The sequence below is a fragment of the Cryptotermes secundus genome, unplaced genomic scaffold, assembly GCF_002891405.2.
Source record: "Cryptotermes secundus unplaced genomic scaffold, Csec_1.0 scaffold618, whole genome shotgun sequence".
Lineage (NCBI taxonomy): Eukaryota > Metazoa > Arthropoda > Insecta > Blattodea > Kalotermitidae > Cryptotermes > Cryptotermes secundus.
This window is the reverse complement of record NW_019734973.1, coordinates 331,353-351,452: the sequence shown is the minus strand read 5'-3', so window position 1 is coordinate 351,452 and position 20,100 is coordinate 331,353. Positions and strand designations below refer to the sequence as shown.

The 20,100-nt window shown below is 38.9% G+C and overlaps 1 protein-coding gene across 1 annotated transcript; it reads left to right on the top strand.

The window, feature by feature from the left end:
• Positions 1-1,972: 1,972 nt before the first annotated feature.
• On the top strand, positions 1,973-19,868 carry LOC111869130 (transmembrane protein 120 homolog). The gene is made up of 8 exons (XM_023860366.2): positions 1,973-2,322; positions 2,567-2,685; positions 2,792-2,974; positions 6,970-7,062; positions 10,120-10,337; positions 13,739-13,962; positions 16,037-16,222; positions 18,661-19,868. The coding sequence occupies exons 1-8, from the start codon at positions 2,251-2,253 to the stop codon at positions 18,751-18,753; spliced, it is 1,188 nt and encodes a 395-aa protein (XP_023716134.1). The 5' UTR covers positions 1,973-2,250; the 3' UTR covers positions 18,754-19,868.
• Positions 19,869-20,100: the final 232 nt, after the last annotated feature.

Here is a 20,100-nt window from a genome sequence, read left to right as displayed (position 1 = left end):
AACAAAGAATCACTGTGCTGGTGAGGACCAGCAGCAATTAGCAGTCAGTTCGTTCATGAGTTGCATGACGAGTGAGTGAGCGCGAGGGACAGAACAGTCACTCCTCCGTATAGAGGAGATGACCAATATTAGTCAGAAGAGGAGGCATTATTTCAGAACACATAAAAGTCTGGAAAGAACAAAAATGTGGTCATGGGTCCTGAATCAAAGAAGGCTATGGTGGTGAAGGACAGCAGAAATTTATTGGACTGGACTATGAGGTGTAGAGTTATGCTGAAGAGTCCAGGGCCATTAGACAGTAAAATACAAACATGAGTCCTGTGGGACTTGGACACAGAATCCCTGTGCTGGTGAGGATAGCAGAAATTTAGCAGCCAGTCAGTCAGTAAGCTGCAGTTGATGACCAGTTGTGAGGTGGCAGAGAAGAGTTGAAGAGTCAGAAGCAGACATTTTTTAGAGTCACTACCAAGCAACAACTAGTGAAGATGTATCAGACTGAGAAGGCTTAGGGTTTGCAGTAGTGATTTGTTAAGTGCATAGATTAGCAATAGCATTATAACTGTTTGTAGTTATGAGTTCTAAGTGTTCAGTAAATCCAGTTATCAAAGAAACCCCGTGTCCAGTCACAAACATGTGACAATATGCTTCAATTATTTTAATGGCATATCAGCTTAACCGTAACTGTGATCAGTCACGTGACATAACACTCTTCTGCCATATTGGCTCCTGAAAGTCAGCAGAGAGAATTTATTGAATTACTAGAAGAATATTTGTGGCAACCATTGATGTGAGCATCAATAGATTTTTCATAATTTGGAGAAAGTGACATTGATGCCAAGAAATTGCAGTGCAGCAACAGAAACTACCATGAAACCACATGTACTTGTCTCAAAACTCTGGTACTCGAACAATATCATTGTCATATTCTACAGTCAGTGATTATGTACAAGAAACATATTCCGAACTTCAGCAGCATCTCTTCCCCACATTGCTAATGTGTCTCTTTCATGTCAGTATATTAGAATTCCACTTTCAGAAGACAGAGTTCATTCTGTACTTCATCTTGAAAGTATTATATTTGAATTGCGGCCTCCGTAGTCTAGAGGTAACGTTCCCACCTCATGACTCGTAGTACGCGGGTTCAAATACCCAGCGGAGGTCATCGAATTTTTAAGGTCGGAAAAATTCAGGGAACAAGTCCTCCGGGAGGGACTTTAAGCCGTGGGTCCCGTGTCGTAGCTTTACGTCACGTAAAAGAACCTCGTATCTCCTAAGGAGGTCACTGAGCCAAGTTAACGGACGTTTCCCGTCCAACAGCAGTCTCTAATACCTCTGGTAGATGGGGCAAGCATTATAGATACCTCTCAGCTAGTAGAGCCGGTCTCGCTGGCTGGGCCGGACTGATGGTAAGCACCAGTACCGGTAGGATGTAGAGACTGGTATAAATCATAGAGGGAAGCACAATGGACCAATACAGGTCTCAGTGCCTGGGGAAACCCGCCCTCTCCAATAACTAACTAACTAATTATGTTTGAATTGAGAATTGTTCCTGTTTAAGAAGCGGTATCGATAAATGACTAAGACAAATACGATAGTAGTTAACCTCTTTACCGACCGAGCTCTCGGCAGTGGCTGCAGGCGTTCTACAGCATTATCCGAACGAGGGAATACAAGGCCTACATGGCAGCATATTGCTTTTATGACGTCACGGAGGCTTCGTTGCCGAACAAAAACATTCAGCTGCACATCCATCACAACTTATGTTATTCACGTTAGTTAGTAATCAATTCATGTTGGTCGCTTACGCTGCTGCTCGATCTAGCCGACGGCACAGTTATTCCTGGCGTCAGGTACCCTTGAACTCCATGACCAAGAATTTTGTTTTGTCCTAGACATGTGAGTGGTTATAATTTATGCCTCCTCTTCGTCGTGGGGTGGGGTAGTAATCCGTGCTAGTAACTCATCATAGTCGTCATAGTCTACCCTTGTTGCTTAGTAATCTGTGCTGACATCCTGCATATGTAACAGCTGTTCCGCAATATTACTGCCGCGATCGCCGTGATTGCCAGTCACTCCGTGGCTGCCAGTTAGAACATCGGTGTAGGTCCCTATCGAGATCCGTGGTTCATATAGTTTGCCTCGTTCGCATTGTCGGAGTAGTCCTGTATGGGGCATATTGCTCCTCACTTATGTGTGTATGTTCCTGCAGACCCGTAGGATTGAACAAATGAACTAATTTTGTATTGTAGTATGGAGTTCAGTGATGTGGAGTCTTGTGTTCAAGATTTCTCAGATCTTGGTGCGGAGTATAAGGTTTTAGAAGTGAGTGTACCTATGATGTTTCTGAGGAAGAGAATGTTATTGCATGAAATGTTAACATTATTCCTGTCATTTAAATGTTTGTAATTGCACCTTAAAATAATTTCTGCAGTATTTGATCCCGTCCATAATAGTACTTATATAAGTAATAGCACATTCACTTGACCTTGATTAAGTTCAATTTCAGATGTTGAACTTTGTATCTTTGATGAGATTTAATATAATTTTTGTTGCTTGAATATTTTAGGAATTAAACCGAGAATATATTAACAAATTGGAAGAAGTGGGCGATCTCCAGGCGAAATGTATGAAAGGAATTAATCATCAGAGATATCGTCTTGGAATTGTTAATCGCTCCATTAAAACGTAAGAGGAATACATTAGGTTATTTCTACTACTGACATCAGACTTGTTTGATGTGTTTAAATTGTTTATTTTATGTAACGTTAATAAAGATTCTGCTTTGTGTCAGGTTGTCCAGAAATATCAGCACAAATGATGCAAAACAGGATGCTATCCGTGGGCTCGAAAAAGACTTATTGCGACGGATGGCTCAGTTACATGAAATGGAACAGTCTTTACCCAAACAAAATGGACTGTACTTGAAGATAATTCTTGGAAATGTTAATGTATCCATTCTTAACAAGAATGACAAGTATGTATACCTATGATCAGATGAAAATTGGGCCCAGAAATGATAGACATGTACTTCTCCTATGATTGTTTTATGGGTTAAAGAAAACTCCCGAGAAAAAATGAGCTACTATTGATCCAAACACTGATTTCGCATGATATCATGCACTTTACTTATGAGAATTTATATACATGTACTCATGTCGCAGGGAATAAGCATATGGCAGTTTAGCCCTTTTAGGGTACATTTAATTTATTTTATTTTACTTGCTTTTTTATGGTAAAGTTTAGTGTAATGTAGATGTTTTTAGAGTGTCTAGTAGTATGTATATAGATAAGAAAGGTTAAATGTCATGTTCTGATGTTTCAGGTTATATAATGTATGCCTTATAGCCTATAATTTATACATGGTGATCGTGCCTTTGAAATCAAAATCTGAATGTACATAGTTCTCTCGTGATGTAGTGTTAGTATTGTATGTTTATTTTTATGATTCTATAGAATGGACTTCCCTATTTTGAAACCTATAAATTAACTGTATGTGTCTGTCTCTGGGTCCTTTTTCAAAAATTTAAATGGATGTTGCAGACATCAACTGATCCTTGTGAAAGTTTATGAACAGCATACCAATGGGAAACAATCTATGCTTTTTAACTAGCCATCATTAACAATATCCTTGTAAAGAATATCATACTAAATCCATAAAGTAATTAAGTAAGTAAAGCTATAAGCGGCCTCCGTAGTCTAGGGGTAACGTTCCCGCCTCATGACTCGTAGTACGCGGGTTCAAATACCCGGTGGAGGTCGTCGAATTTTTTAGGGCGGAAAAATTCAGGGAACAAGTCCTCCAGGAGGGACTTTAAGCTGTGTGTCCCGTGTCGTAACTTTACGGCACGTAAAAGAACCTCATATCCCCAAAGGGGATCACTGAGCCAAATTCCAGGACGTTTCCCTCCCAACAATAGTCTCTAAGGCCTCTGATAGATGGGGGAAGCATTATAGACACTGCTAAGCAAGTGGCCGAACTTGCTTGCTTGGCAGGACTGATGGTACGCACCATTTATCGGTAGGGTATAGAGACTGGTAGAATATCATAGAGGGAAGCACAATAGATCAAACTGGTCGCGGTGCATGGGGAAACCCACCCTCTCTAAATAACTAACTAACTAAGTAAAGCTATCCCTGTAACAGGCCGTGAAAGCCCATAGGGTTGTGAGACGTTGAGGGTCCCACATTTTCTAGACAATCGGCTCAAAGATGGTGGTAAGGTTGTCAGCCTTACACGCCACCCATGGAAAGAATAAATGTTGGTGATAACAGCACTTGCGCTGCCTCCTTTGTGTCTTCTGCTATGTACCCCATTAACCCCCTTGATGTATATTAGCCAACCCAAAGTGCTTGGGAATATAGGTAAGGGCATGTTATATATTTTTGAGATCAAAATCAAGGGATTCTGTTTACCATGGATTCTGCTGCTGAGGTTGGTCATAACCTTTGTAGTTGTAAATTCAGCTAGCAGACAGAAAGTTAACAATATATCTAGTTGAATATGAATGGTATAGAAGAAATTAACTCAGGTTCTGAATTCTGAATGCTATTTTTGCTTTCTGCAGAATTTTAAACGGAACTTAGTAATAACCCATAATATTTCAGTCAATGGTGATTAGCTGCAGTCTGGAGTCCCTTCAGTGGTGTTGGGATTTTTTACTTGCAGTCACACACAACCACACATTCTTTTGAGATTGGTTCTTTATTCTTACTTCACGTCTGCATCAGTGGTCACAATACTGTACTCACTCTTATTTTGACTAAGATGCACAGCACTTTATACCACTCAGCTTCTGTGTACTGAGAACTAGTCAACTGCTCATTCACTCATTGATTAACTACACTGAACTAAACACCGAGGAACACATTAATTTCTAAATAGACTTTAAAGGGTTCTGATGATGGTGTTTACTGTACAGAACTATAAGGTTTATTATGGACTCTATCCATCGTCTGGTATATATAAGACAAAAAACCACAACGTTTCGGAGACTGCATCTGTCTCCGTCCTCAGGTGGTCCAGTGATTGAGACTAGATTTTCTAACGGGCCCAACTGAGTAGGTCTATCTTGCCCCATCCACCCCAGGACAGAGACAGATCCAGTCTCCGAAACGTTGTGGATTTTTGTCTTACATATACCAGACGATGGATAGAGTCCATAATAAACCTTATAGTTCTGTACATTAATTTCTGTTCCACTCATCTGAATCACTAAACTGCACAGCACTGATAATGAAGAGCTGACAAACTCATGAGGCGAGAGTTTCCTGGAAGGGGGATCTCAGTTAGTCAGTAGAACGAGAGGTGCACACAGGCGACACAATCTCATTGCACTCTCTTTTCTCGACACTGCGCCCTTTAGGTTGCTCATCTGAAGTAGCTCCTAGATATGGCCAGTCTGGCCAAGTGGACCATCTTTATCCTTGCACCAGAATGTCACTGGATCCTGAGTCAGGTGATTACTCTTCTGGGAAGGTCCACAGGCCTTCCCAGAATGGCTGCAACTTAAGCTACTTGCCTCTGGTCTGGGCCAGGCAGTACACCCAGACTGAGTGTTCTCCGTAGAACCCCACTAAGTCACGTAGGCAGTCATAGCGAGCCTATTGCTGGCCATCTTCACAGGTTGACAGGCATAATAACTGATGTCATGCACCTGTTCCATGAGGTCCATCATGTAGTCTGTCATTGGCTGCTCGTTGTTGAGGGGAGCCTCAAGATGTAGGTTAGGCATAGCTGTTTCCCAAACACTGTGCTGGCAGGCGTCATTCCTGTAGTTTTGGGGCTGTGTGTTCGTTAGGCCAGCAGGAAGAGGAGTAGCCTCATGTCCTGGTCTCTCTGATGGGTCAAAACCTATATTAGGTGCTGTCCAGCAGTCTAGGTATCACTCCACCATGCCTTCTGGTTGTGAATGCAGAGGAGTGGTGTGTGTCTTGTAGATTCCCTGTTATAGCAGTTGTGACTTGAAACTCCAGTCTCGGTTGCTATGCAGTTCCCTTAGGGAACTTGAAGTGGCAGAATAGATTGATCACCAGAATGTCTGTCATCAGTGATGTCTTTTAGTCTGTGCAAATCATCCCTTGCTCTCTGGAAATGTCCTGCGACTTCATGACAGTTCTTTACAACAGATCCTCGATATTACACTGGTGGATCAGGCCCCGGGTTTGGGGACCTCGGTTTGCTCTTCAGGTGTGACTTTTTTGGTGCCTACTCTCAACATTGCTTCTTGCATGCAGCTGGTAATTTTCATGACTAATCTTGTCTAGGGTTTTTTTTTTTTACAGCCAGATGTGCTCTTGAAGAACTTCCCTGGAGCTCCCCAGTACTTCCTTCAGCTTGGTTCTGGGAAGAACTATTTGGACTGTCTTGGACCATCCATCAGCTGATCCCCAGTGGCCCCTTAGCATGTTGTCTGTAATTGTTAGGAAGTTCCAATGAGCCCGGTAACTGCTGCAGATAGGACTGCATCCAACTATATGCGTTTTCTTTGGACGTTTTCTGAGCCCTTCCCGTAGAATTGGCACCATGTCATCATCGAGCTGTTTCCTCAAGATGCAGCATGCTCTGAACCATATGCAGTGGCAGCAGTGATAACTTTACCTTCAGACTGCCTGACATTCCACTTCTTGGCAGAGAGTGCATTTGTGTTGGTGTGGAGGAGAACGTCTCCGTTGGTGTGCTTCTGTCTTTGGCCATGTTCTTGGAGATGGACCCAGCAGACTGCCCTTCCAGGTTCACGACACCAGAGAGACAGGTCAGGGTGAAGTGGTTGTTGCACACATGGAATTTTTGTCCATACAGGTATTTTTGGATGTGTTCCATCGTCTTCACAATAGCCAGTGATTCCTGTCATGCCACACAATAGGTACTCTTTGCCTTGTACTGCTGCTATATTTATTTATCTTCCATGTTAGTTTATGAATGTTATATAAAATAGTGTAATTTGTTTAATGCTCTGACATTTGTTTCAGGTTCCGCTACAAGGATGAGTATGAAAAGTTCAAGCTAATTCTTAGCATGATTGGTTTTATACTTTCTGTTGTGAATCTTTTCACCAACTTCCGGTGAGTTTTGAATTCAAACTGTAATAAAAGGAGATTATAAAAACATGTTAGTATTTTGTTTTCATGTATTGTAAATATCTATCATTGTGATGATGTCACATAATTCTTTGATAAATAGATGGAAATTAGTGGTGTTTTATTTGTTCTTTTATTAATGCCAATAGTGACCTTATAATTTGGTTTTACTGGGAAAGAAAGGAACACTGCATCCCTCTGTGTTTGAACATGCTGCACAAAATCCCCCATAGGAAGACTCAGTTATTCATCAGCAAGTCATCTCACTAAATACCAGCAACTGTTGTGTGCATGTAATTAATTTAAATTTCTATAGAATGTGGTTCTAGAAGCCTCAGGAAAAGAAAGTAATGTGAATTGAAGACCATAGAACAAATGTCAACCCCCCATCCTGCATATGTAATTGCAAACTCCCTTCATCAGAAACTTTTAAGCTGCTTATTTTTTTTTTTCATTTATGTTGAGTGCTGATGGTGATGGTGGTGAAAATTAAAAGTAATAATCTAAAAAACATATCATTTACTTGTCCATAGGTTTTCATGATTGGAGTTTAATGCCCAACTTCGGCTTTCAGGAATGCACCCTGCAGAATGTTGAAGGTTCTCCAGCATTTTGCCAGGCATTGCAGTTTCCATCTTTAGGGTTAATGTGTTTGAGGGTTTTGGAAGTCCTTATATATAGCTAGTAGAGTGTGATAAGTTGGATATGCAGCTGTTTCTGAACAAAACAGATTAGTAAAAAGAGTGATGAAAAATGTTTTGGAGTTCAGGTGGTCTTGAAAAGATTTTATTGATCAGGTCGTTAATGAAAAATATTTTGGCAAAGAGGTTCTTCTGAAAAGGGACTATGAAAATGTTTTCGTGAGCCTGTACTTAGGACAGGAGGTGATCAGAAAGTCTTAGCAATCATGTAAGGAGAATAGGTGTGGTGTATTCCTGAAAACTGAAGGTCCATACATCATGTTGTTCATTACCATTACAACTGCTGTTGAGAAGGATTTAGTAAGTTGTGATTCCATAGAGCTAAAATGCCAATACATGCATGAGGTGTTTGTAGTTGATCCAGTAGGTTTCTTTGATGTTACATAGTTTCAAGAGTGGCAATGTCATTAATTAACCAACTGAAAAAGTAGGTTTTGAGGGCAGTAGTAGTATTAAAAAGTCTGAGTGCTCTTTGTTCAAGTTATGTTTTGATAAAGTATAACTGAATCGGTTAATTGGGAATGGAACATGACATTCTTCAACTGCTTTCATGGTTTAGTATTTTTTATGTTGTTTGCTTGTGAGATAATTGTTTTATATGAAAAGAGAATAGAATGATGGTTTCAAAATAAATAATAAACTCTGTTTAGTTTAAGATTGAAGTATTCTGGGGTGTGGTGCCATGTAGTTTGATAAGTAGGTACAAATATCTTTATCTTTGGGAAAATGGAGGCATTAGGTTTCTCCAGAATGTAGGTACTGATCTACCAAACTGCATGGCAACATGTCCTTTAATGAGTAGCCTTGATACACATTACCATGAAAAGCTGAAATGTCAAATTTGATCACCAATTTAAGTGCTACATCTCAACAATATTTTACATAAAATAGAAACAAATTCATAAATCAGTGTAGCGTTTGTCATGGTCACAATCAGAAGAGCTTGTAACAGATTACAAGAGTGGCTGAGGATGAGTAAGATTTTGATAACTTTTCAAAGTTTCTGTATTCAGAAGCCACACTGTCATAGCAGATTACATTTTGCCTATCTTATTCATATCACAACACCTGGTTAATTTATAAGTCATCTATTTTAACACTTAGTTCTATGCTGACAGGGGCATGAAACTAAAACAAGGAAACAGCTTCTCAAGATATTAAAGAATTGTTCTATCTCAAAAATGTATTGTCTGCTGTTATATTTGTCTTGTGTCATGCTACTTCTATCTGTAGGCTGCACCATAGCTCAAGGGGTTAGTTGCTGGCTTCCCACTGCAGCAGCCCGGGTTCGATCCCGGGTCTGGTCAAGTGAGTTTTGTGGTGGACAAAGTGGTGCTGGGGCAGGTTTTCACTGAGTACTTGGGTTTCCCCTGCCAATCTTCATTCCACCAATTGCTCCACAATCACCTTCACCTATCATCTGGGGCTGGTACAATAGGCCAGAAGTGGCTGCAGCACAAGGGACTTAGTCCCACCCCACTAGCAATAAAAAAAATAATACTTCTATTTGTAACACATTTAAACAAATGGCAATATTACCAATAATTTTCATACATTCTACTTGTAGAAAAAAAAAAGCCACACTTTCTTTGCTGCAATTTTAGGCACAGACAAGTTCTTAAAATAGTATTTAAGTTATAAATACTGGTATCAACATTTCAGGTCTTATGCTCAATGAATTCCCTTTTCTTAATTTAGCAGAATAAGTCAAAATAATACCAATTGGGTTATGACTTCTTCCTTTCATATCCTTTCCAATTCATTGTTCACTGACCATCATACCACTTGATGATACATAGACAGAGATACTGACAGTGTCGTTAAATAAACCACAAATAAATAAAAATTGTATGAAAAGTTTGTCATTTCCATTTTAATCTCTGTTAGAATTTAAACATTCTCTGATCACATGATATTTGTGTATTCATTGCTGATGTTAAGATCAGAATTTAATAAAGCGAAGATGAATATTGATTTCATAATTTTCTGGGATAGTGTCGAAAAATATTATTGACATGCCAGAGGACCTTGATGCTTCCCTCAGTGTTAAGATCTGTCTAAAGTAAGGTATCTGCTACATTACTCCCAAAGGCAAGTGTATTGAAATCTAAATTAATGTACTGGATTTGCCAAGGTTTGCACTGAGTATATGTAATTGGGGTTGACAGAGAAAGGGTTAAATATAAATCTTGTGTAATGTTTCATATTTTTCAGAGATTATTTGTTCACTGTATCTCACTGAAGTACAAAAATGTACATTGCATTGTGTACTTCCACCTTCAGTCCTAAACATTCAAATGCTGAGTGGTATAAATTATGATTGTTTTCTGTTTCATACAAGTGCACTCGAGTTGAGCTTCATGTTTTTGTTGGTATGGTACTACTGCACGTTGACAATACGTGAAAGCATCCTGAAGGTGAATGGGTCACGTATCAAAGGATGGTGGCGTTTGCACCATTTCATCTCTACAGTTGTATCAGGAGTTCTCCTTATCTGGCCAAACACACGGGCATGGTATGAGTTCCGTGAACAGTTCATGTGGTTCAATGTCTATATCAGTAAGTGTCCGTTGAGTGCATATTAATTTGTCAATGTTCAAATGACCATATTGATGGCTTTGTGTATAAATGGCTATGCAATTTAATCACTGAATTTTTTATGGTGTTCTGTTGTGCTCAACTTATATATCATGTGGTTGAGAAATTACCATATAATATCACTGTCAACACACCGATATCATGGTCAAGGGGTATCACTCTTGCTTTTTATGTAGATTCGCTTATTGGGGGGGGGGTGGAGTCCAACTGGGTTCACTTGGCACGGCAGTCACTGATTGCCCTATTGTACCTGCCCCGGGTGATTATGATGATGGAGAATTTGGTGGAAGGAAGATTGGCAGGGGAGACTAAAGTACTTGGAGAAAACCTACCCGAGCACCCCTTTGTCCACCACAAATCCCACTTGACCAGACCTGGGTTTGAACCCGGGCCACCGCAGTGGGAAGCCATCGACTAACCACTTCAGCTATGGTGCGGCCTTTTATGTAGATAGTCTTGGGTTAAAATTTTGGCCTAGAGATTAACCATCTGGACATCTCCCTTGATTATCTTCTGTTGAGACAACTGTAATCTAACTACCAGTTAATAATGGACATGTAGATGTATATGAAGGAATGGCAGGTTTTTTTTAAAATTGGCAGTGAGACAACTGTTTTGATCATCAAAACAAGGTGGATGAGTATTCACTGACACCTTGCTGTGGCTTGCACCTCTGCTTGGCGCTCAAAATTAATTTATTCCTGTCTTTTCCATTTGTCCTAAACACTCACAGGCCGGGCATAGGTTAATAAAGAAAACCGTATTTAAGAGAGAGAGAGAGTGTGTTCTGTCTGGAGGCTTATGGATCATGACCATGTGAGACTGGCATAACTTCAAAAGACAACTCTTGAATGTCAAGTGGAAAATTAGTCATCAGCCAGAATTGGTGACCATGCCTTTTTGTTTTTTTAATACCACTTATATAAAAATGTATGCAGCTAGTTTGTTATGCCATTTTATAATATCATCATCTGTATTTAAAAAGAGACAGGTGAAAGAGGACTTTTCGGACAATTTATTAATATACTGTAATTAACACATATATCTGATATTCCATCTTACATGTGACACTCCTTTAAATATTTGTTTAAAAGTTACTACATATATGCAATGAGTCTTTTAAACCTATTTAAAACTACATTGTACACTACATGTTTTGACTGTCCTTGGTCATCATCAGGTGTTTGACTGAATTATAGTTGTTGGTGGAGACTGCTGTGCTTGCATTTTGCACATCTGATGTTTTATATATAGTCCAATCGCATATTTGTGTTTTTTGTCATGCTGGGTGTTTCCTCCTGCTGTGTTGTGTGGTTGTATGTTTAAGCCACAAAATGCAGCAGGACGAAGTCTATGAAGGGAAGACATAGAAACCCATGTGTGCTGCAGCCGCAGTGATCTGTAGACTGTGTAACCCAGTGAGGCTGTTATACTTATGTGTAGTCATGATTCATATGCTAAAATGATCACGAATCCAGACCCTGTCTATAGTCATACTCATACATGTGACAAATGGTGTCAGAAGTCAGATTAGATTGATCGGGTATTGAATTGTGTAGTTGTATTGTCAGTCTACAAAGATGGAATGAATGTTGGAACAGATGATGGAATGCCTGCTGGCCAAAATGAGACCCAGCCACAAGGAGATGTTGGCAGAAATGACGACCCAACGGAAAGAAATGAAGGCCTACTGAGAAGCAATGAAGGTCTGTCCAGAAAAGATGGATTAGATTCAGAGGAAATGAAGTCTGTAGCGGAGCATCAGGAAGTCCCTAAAGAAGAAGCGACAGTGGAGATTATCTAAGCGCTGAAGGAGCAGTATGGGGACTGGCATTTAGCTGTATGGTGCTGCTAACAGCCAAAGTAATGGGCCCAGGGTGATGAAATTGGCCACTGCCCACAGACAGATGACCTGCCATGCCATTCCTGCACCTCACAAGGGACATGGTCATCAGTGACCAGGCAGGGACAGTGTTGCAAGAGGAGTCCCTGAAGGATGGACGCTCAAGGGGAGACAGTGTACCAGGAATGCAGCAATGAGATAAGGGACTGAGCCTTAAAGGAACAGCTATGTTTAAAAAGCCCAAAGACATCTAGCAGGATCTTGAGGAAGGCTCTCATGCTGGAGATCATGAAGCAAAGCCTTCAGTCAAAATTGGAAAAATGAGTGACTGGACATTATAGAGGGGTCAGCTCCCTCTGAAACGAAAGTAGAGACCACTAACAACAGCGTAAGAGCCATGGATATAGGAGCATTTACCACTCTCGGATCTTTTGCCTCCCACAAATCGGAAAAAGAAGAAATGGCAATACACCAGTAGGCCATGCAGGACAAATAGCCTTAAGGAGGGAGCAGTGTTGCATGTCGACCCATTATTAAGTAGCAACCATGAAAAAAACAGGTTCCTATGGCAATGAATCCATACACAACAAAGAGGAACTGTTGGAAACGGTGTTTTCTACATGATCCATTCCAAGGGGTTATATAATGAGGGCACCAGCTGAGTTGCAGTCATTTGTCATGGAATCTGTGGAGCAAAGACTAGGAGGTTGGTGTGAGGCGGCAGCCATCCTGGGAGTTAGTTATTGAGTCAGTCTATAGAAGGTGCTGCAGGTACAGTGATCTATAAACTGTGTAAACCAGTGAGGCTGTTATAGTATATGTAGTCACAAGTCCTATATTAAAGTGGTCAATAAATCCAGTTACCAATCTAAACCCATCTACAGGGTGTTTCACGACTTTAGGGCATAACTGCAGGAGGTGATTTCCTAGGTCTTTGTGATAAAAAAAGTTCATATAATCATGTGTCTGATTTTGGACGGTTACGGAGTTATGTCCGTTTTTTCATTCCTGTACACGCCCTCGTGTGAACCGCGTCTTATCATCTGATGGGTCGCTATTTTTAGCCAGCTACAGACAGAGCATTCTCGTTATCTCGACACTTGAGAGGTACCTAAGGCATGGTGGGTTGGTATGTCAAGCACGGTTCACAACCAAGCAGCAGCCTGTGTTGCTGCCGGAGGTGGCATTTTCGAAAATCAGCTTTAAGCACCAATCAATTCAAATTAAAGGTAATTTCACGAAGTTAACTTTACATTCATACTTTAAATATATCATATATTATGCTGGTTTATTATTTTGTTCCATTTATTGTCAGTAATCTTTACCTTCTATTCTGAGTTTAAAACGGTCATAACTCCGTAACCATCCAAAATCAGACACATGTTTATATGAACTTTTTTGATCACAAAGACCTAGGAAATCACCTCCTGCAGTTATGCCCTAAAGTCGGGAAACACCCCGTATAGTCACTCACTATCACGTGATAATATGTACATTTAATTTATATATGTATTGACAGGTGTGGTCCAGTACTTGCAGTTCCGTTATCAGCAGGGTGTTCTCTACCGTCTAAAAGCTCTGGGTGAAAGGCATAACATGGATATCACTATTGAAGGTTTTCACTCATGGATGTGGCGTGGTCTTAGCTTCCTTCTTCCATTCCTTTATGTAGGCTACATTTACCAGCTTTACAATGCCTATACTTTATACAAGCTGATCTTCCATCCTGAAGCCACCTGGCAGGTAAGTTTAAATTTGTGCCTCTTTCACTTTGCATACTTAGGTACAGGCACATAGGCTTTGTTTGATAGAAATGTATAATAGAGGATGGCTTCTTCTGGCATTCAAGGGCTCAGTAATTCCCTTTCAGGAACCCATACAGACTGCTAACCAAGTCATACTTTATCTCTGATTTAGAATAGGTACTTTAAATATGGAAGCATCACTGTTGTCACAGCAGCATCAAGCCACTATTTTTGGTTTTATGCTGATGTGAGATACAAATATTTATCACTTACCTGAAATTCCCAATCACTGTTCCGCATTTTGAGTTAGTATACCATCTGACTAGTTTCATGGGCACCCCAAACCCTATGAGAATGTTGTACAATGCTTCCCTCCTAACTAAATCATAGGCTTTCTTGAAGTCTACCAATAACTGATGTACTGTCTCATTGTACTCCCATTTTTTCCCAGTATCTGATGAATGCAAAAAATATGCTCAGTGGTTGATCTGTTACGTCAAAACTCACACTGATGATCCCCAATAATTTCATCTATATGTGAACTTAACCTTGAGAGGAGGATATTGGATACAAATTTGTATGAAGTTGATAGCAGTGATAACCCACAATAATTACTAGAGTCAGTTTTATCCCTCTTCTTGTGAATTAGTGCAATAGACTCCTTCCACTGATCAGGCAGTTCTTCCCTATTCTAAACAGAATTAATGAGTTTATGGATCTCAGACCATAATGTTTCACCTCCAGCGTGAATCAGTTCTGCAAGAATTTGTTCACTGCATGGTGATTTATACCTTTTCAACTTTGTAATAGCAATTTCAGCCTCTAAAGAACTAGAATCAGGTACTAATAGCTCAGCTGTATATATTTCTATCTGCCTAACTTCACTGACCCTGTGTACATTCAATGACTGAGAGAAGTAGTAATTCTTCCACCTGTTCAAAGTATTGTGGGAATCTGCAAACAGATCACCAGCGACCTCTTAGTATTATGTACAACATCCTGTCACTAACAAACTCTACCCTCTTAATTGCTGCTATAAATTTCTTGTGTGCAAAAAAAAAACCTATACCTAATTCATGATTCTCATTCCCCTTTTCATAGAAAATGTATATTCGCCTGCTGGTTCAGTGCCATCTCTGCCCCATTGGACCCGTACGTCCACTAAATCTGGCTTATATTTGTTATTTCTTTCACAGCTGTCATAAACAAACCTGCCATGTACAGACTTCTTACATTCCATGTACCAAATCTCATGTCCATTTCCCTTAGCTTAGGTCGTTTATCCAAAGAATCTGTCCAGGTCCAAGGCTTTTCATAACATTTTGTGTAAAGCTAATTTTTTAATTGTGAGGAGTTGTTAGCCCCATATGAAACTTCCAAGCTGGAGGACAATCCCGTGTTGGCTGTGTGCAACTGCTTATTCAGTATATTTGTACCTGTCCCCCTTATCTGGAGGCCATCTCCTCCATCCACAACATGAAGATGTGCCATGCCATGGTGACAAGGTACCCACCTAACATGGTTTGGATTGTGATTTGATCATAAATATATGGGATGTGTATTGTACACTTTTTTATCTAGAAGTATCTGCATTGAATAGAAAACTCTGAATTGGAAAAATATTCGTGTTCCTTGGGATCCCATTATAATCAGCTATTACTGTCTTTTATTGTCCTCTAATGAATGAATCTGTGACCTTATCTGTGTGCTTTGTTAATGATATTTTTGCATTACAGTGAGATTTTTGTACATTTTTATGTAATATATATATATATATATAGAGAAAATGAAACATTCTTGTCAATTCTGAATGTAATAGAGAATGCCAAAGATGTTAAGTGTCATTCCTCCTTTAAAGTTTAGCTACTGTAGTGATATTGACAAGGAAGGTAAGTGAGTGAAGAACAGGTGCCTCTTCTGTAATTTATCAGAGATAGGTCTGCACTATGAAGGTAAAGCTCTCTCTTTGTTTAATTAAGCACCATGCTATCACAATGTATGAGAAGGCAGAGTTATAAATCCACACATTCTTAACTTCTGCACAAGAGGTTTTAAATGATATCTGTATACAGGTACCAGTGCTGTCTGCATTGTTCTTTGTGCTGTTCCTTGGAAACACAGTGACGACATCAATGGTAATACCTCAGAAACTTCAGGAACAAGTCAAACTTAAATATCAGTTGGTGGGACTTGAACGACTTTCTTGGGGTGGCAGTAAACATCATGCCTCCTCTCAGAATCAATCCAGTCCTACACAGGTAAGCACTACCTGATCATTCCTATGTGCCTCTGCTAGGCTAAATGTCTGAATAAGTTGACAGATTTTTATGAAACTTGGTATGAACATCATACTACTAGAATCCATCCCACCTTTGTACATTTTAAATTTGCATACCAAAAATACAAACAATGGCCATGAAATATTCTTAAGTGGGAGCATCACTAGTGCCACTTAATATGGACCCCAGAAAGTCTGCTAGGTAACTGAATAAAAATGTGCAAATTTTGAGCTAATTTATTTTCTCGTAGAATGTAGAAACACTACATGGCAGCCATGTGACATTTGTGTTTAACTTTCGGTTTGATGACGACTACTACTGAACCACATGGGCTAGGTTTGTGAAATTTTGCATGGAGAGAGATCAAAAACGTATCGACATAAATCTGTATGAAATATTTTGCATGTGTCAACAGTTACAAAGATACTTCACAGACAAAATATAAGAGGTTTTATATTATAATTATATATTGCAAATATATTATAGTGAGATTGTGTGCTGGTAGAAACTTCATATAGAAATGGCTCACTAATTTTTATTGTTATAAATTTATAGTTCCTCTTATCTTCACTATGCTTATATTTTAAAGTATATGAAGGAAAGTAGGCTTCATCAATTCTGAGAACTTAGTTAAGACCCTGGTAATGCATAATATTATTATTATTGGAATTTGCCTGCAGTCAGAACGTCAAACCCTGAATCTCGTGTTCATTAGTACAAATACTGTTCAAATCTCATTAGGAAAAATATTTGAGAAACAACTGTTTTTTTGTTTTATAGAAGATTTTTGCAGATAACCTAAAATGCTTAAAATTTGGTAAAAGAATATATAATTTTATTTCATGTTATACAGTTTTTAGGATGCAAGTTTATTACCTCGCACATCAATCATCTGTACCCAAATTTCCATTTTATTAACATTTTAGTGTACACACTAAAATCTTAATTCAGCATACGAGTAAACTCTGACTTCATGTGATAAGAACATATGCAAATTTTACATTAACATGATTTCACATCATTTTTCATAATTTAATTTTTTCATAGAAAACTAAAAAAGTAACGTGGTACATAATTTGCTCAAACTGAGACTCAAGAATAAGTGACCCACTTTATCATCTTTGATTCAGTTACATGTTGCACACTCCTAAGATGAACAGAGTGTCTGAACATAAACATTGACACTTCTCAAAACTAGTCAGCCAGGAACTTTGCTATCCATAGAGGAAGGAAAATACAAAGTAACAAGAAGATGTATGAAGTGTAGGAAACTGACAGACTTAAAGATTATGCTAATACTGATTGAAAACATAACATAGAAAAACAACATACTCTTCATAAATAATACAGAATTACAGCTGAATAAATCAGTTAGAACAAGAATTAGTCTCAGAATGTTGTTCTACCAAGGGTAGCACTTGACATGGCCTTGAACAATGCCTCACGTGACGAAGAAATTTCTCCTTTGCACGATACTGAACACAGAAAGCAATTAGAATCTGCAGAAGATACAGTAGTGAGAAATACAGTGTGGACAATGGCTAGCATATTCTCTAAACAAAACCTCCTATTTAACCATATTAAATTTTTAAGCAATACCGTGACCCCCTCCCCAGAAGTACACAAATCAAATACCTCATCATGTGCTATAACAGCATATACTTTGCCCAGTACCCAACAGAGCCACATGACGAGGGCCCAATGCCTCAACAGCCCAACCAGCAACATCCAGACTGAACTTCCCAAATTTACATAGCACAGTATGGCACTAAGATCAGAACTGAAACAGAATTTAATGTATATCTTCACTAGACATCTGAGACAAAGTGGGACCCACAAACATAAATTGCCCAACCAACAGGTTCCTGTCCCAGAATAGGAGAAGCGGATTGGAGTGATGTGAATTGGCTTTTGGAAGAGGGGAGATGTCAGGTATATCACAGAGATTCATACTAAAGATGGGATTGACTGAACCAACAGAAAAAGAATTATCTGGCCAGAAATGCTTTATGGCTGAAAAATAATTTAAATATTTCTCCAGAACAAAAAATTGGGATTCATGAACAGATAAAATGAACAGTATGGAAGTTAATTGAATTGTGTATTTTGCAATAAAAACAAAGGAGCAACAGAACAGAGGATCAGTTTTTGAGTTACATAACCACTACTTGGAATTCTAGTATCATGTAAGTTGGGGGATACTTGTGTGCTGTGTCACAACGCACTTCATTCCTGATGCATCCTCTACATATAGCTATAAGTCATATCATCTCCAATTTCATCTCATTACTTATGCAGTAATTTTCTCCAAGCATATCACTGCACCACTTGGAGCTGTGATAATAAGGAAATGTTGCAGAATTTGTATAATAATCCAAATCATTTATAGTAACTATATGCAAATTACCGTGTTTCAGATGGATGCACATAGTGCCAGTCATAACCATGTTAAATATTTGCCAGAAGCTGGGTCTGTCAAAACCTCATCTGAAGTGAAGAAGGAGCAGTAGCCAGTGCTCATAACAGGTCTGTCATTCTGTCTGCAGTGTTTAAAAAAGCAACTAATTAAATAACAGACTTTGGATACAATTGGCATTGATTTACTAACAGTGATTTTGTTAGTACTATGTGCATGATAAGAATTCAAGCTATAAATTTAATCCATTTGACTTTTTCTACACTCTAGCATACTTTAGGACTGTCATGTTTAATTACTCTGAATATGAGTAGCTGGAAATAGTGCATGTCACATTTTCATTTTCTGATCAGTAGTGGTGTCCATTCATGTCACCTGTCAGTACTGTGGTCAGTGTTACACCAGCAATGTAGTGAGCAAATAACCAAACCATGCTTCTGAGAATTCTCTGGATATTATGTTATGTGATTTAATTCTCTTGTTTATGACTGACTGATATTGAACATATAATTTCCCTTATGGATGAAACATGTAGTCCTTATATTTGCCAATACCAGTTATCATTTCTCTAACTAAGACTAGGTTATTGGATAAGAAACAGTAGCCATTACTCAGCAGATCAGAATTGCAGAGTGTACAGTATAACGTTATTATTGTTAACAAGTGGGAACAACATTTATACTTGTAATCAATGTGTGTTTTTATCTTTTTGTGCATATTGGGGCAATTAATGAACATACATGTAATGTAACCTCTCGCACTCTTTGGGGAGAGAGCAAAAGTGTAAATTTTTGTATGCAGGATGCATAAGATTGTTGTACACTTAATGGGTTATGACACCCGATCAAGAGACTATAATTTTCTGCAGACACATAATTTTTGGGATTGTTTGGGTTCTGAATAGAGAACAGGAATGATATTTATTAGTATAGTTCATGATTATATTTGTTTTCCATTCTGTTTGTATGTAATGTCTATATGTGTATATAAAATATGTACTAGAAGTTGTAAGTTGATTGTGATGCCCATATGTATAACAGTTAAGCACTTAAATGAAGCACAATGTTTTGCTCAATGTTGTTTAAAGGCAACTGGTTTTTGGAAACCATTGTCAGTGAATTGTAATAAATCTGTGTCTATATGATACATTTTGTTTGCTATTTTTGCTTTAATTTCCAAAAATAAAAGCAGCCTTCTGTATTGTGTTAATGTGCTATCCATCCATCATGTACAGTATGTACCAAAAATTACAGTACTGAAATGAAAAGACATCCTGTTGATACCTTGTGAAGGCCCCTTGCAGACAGAACCTTCTCAGATCCTGAAGAAATGGTCTGATCGCCAGGTCCCTGTAGCGTTCTTGGGTGACGGTAAGAGCATTGCCTTCCCCAGTAATAATGTTGGTGGAAGGATTATATCATTGTGATGAATTTGGATTTTT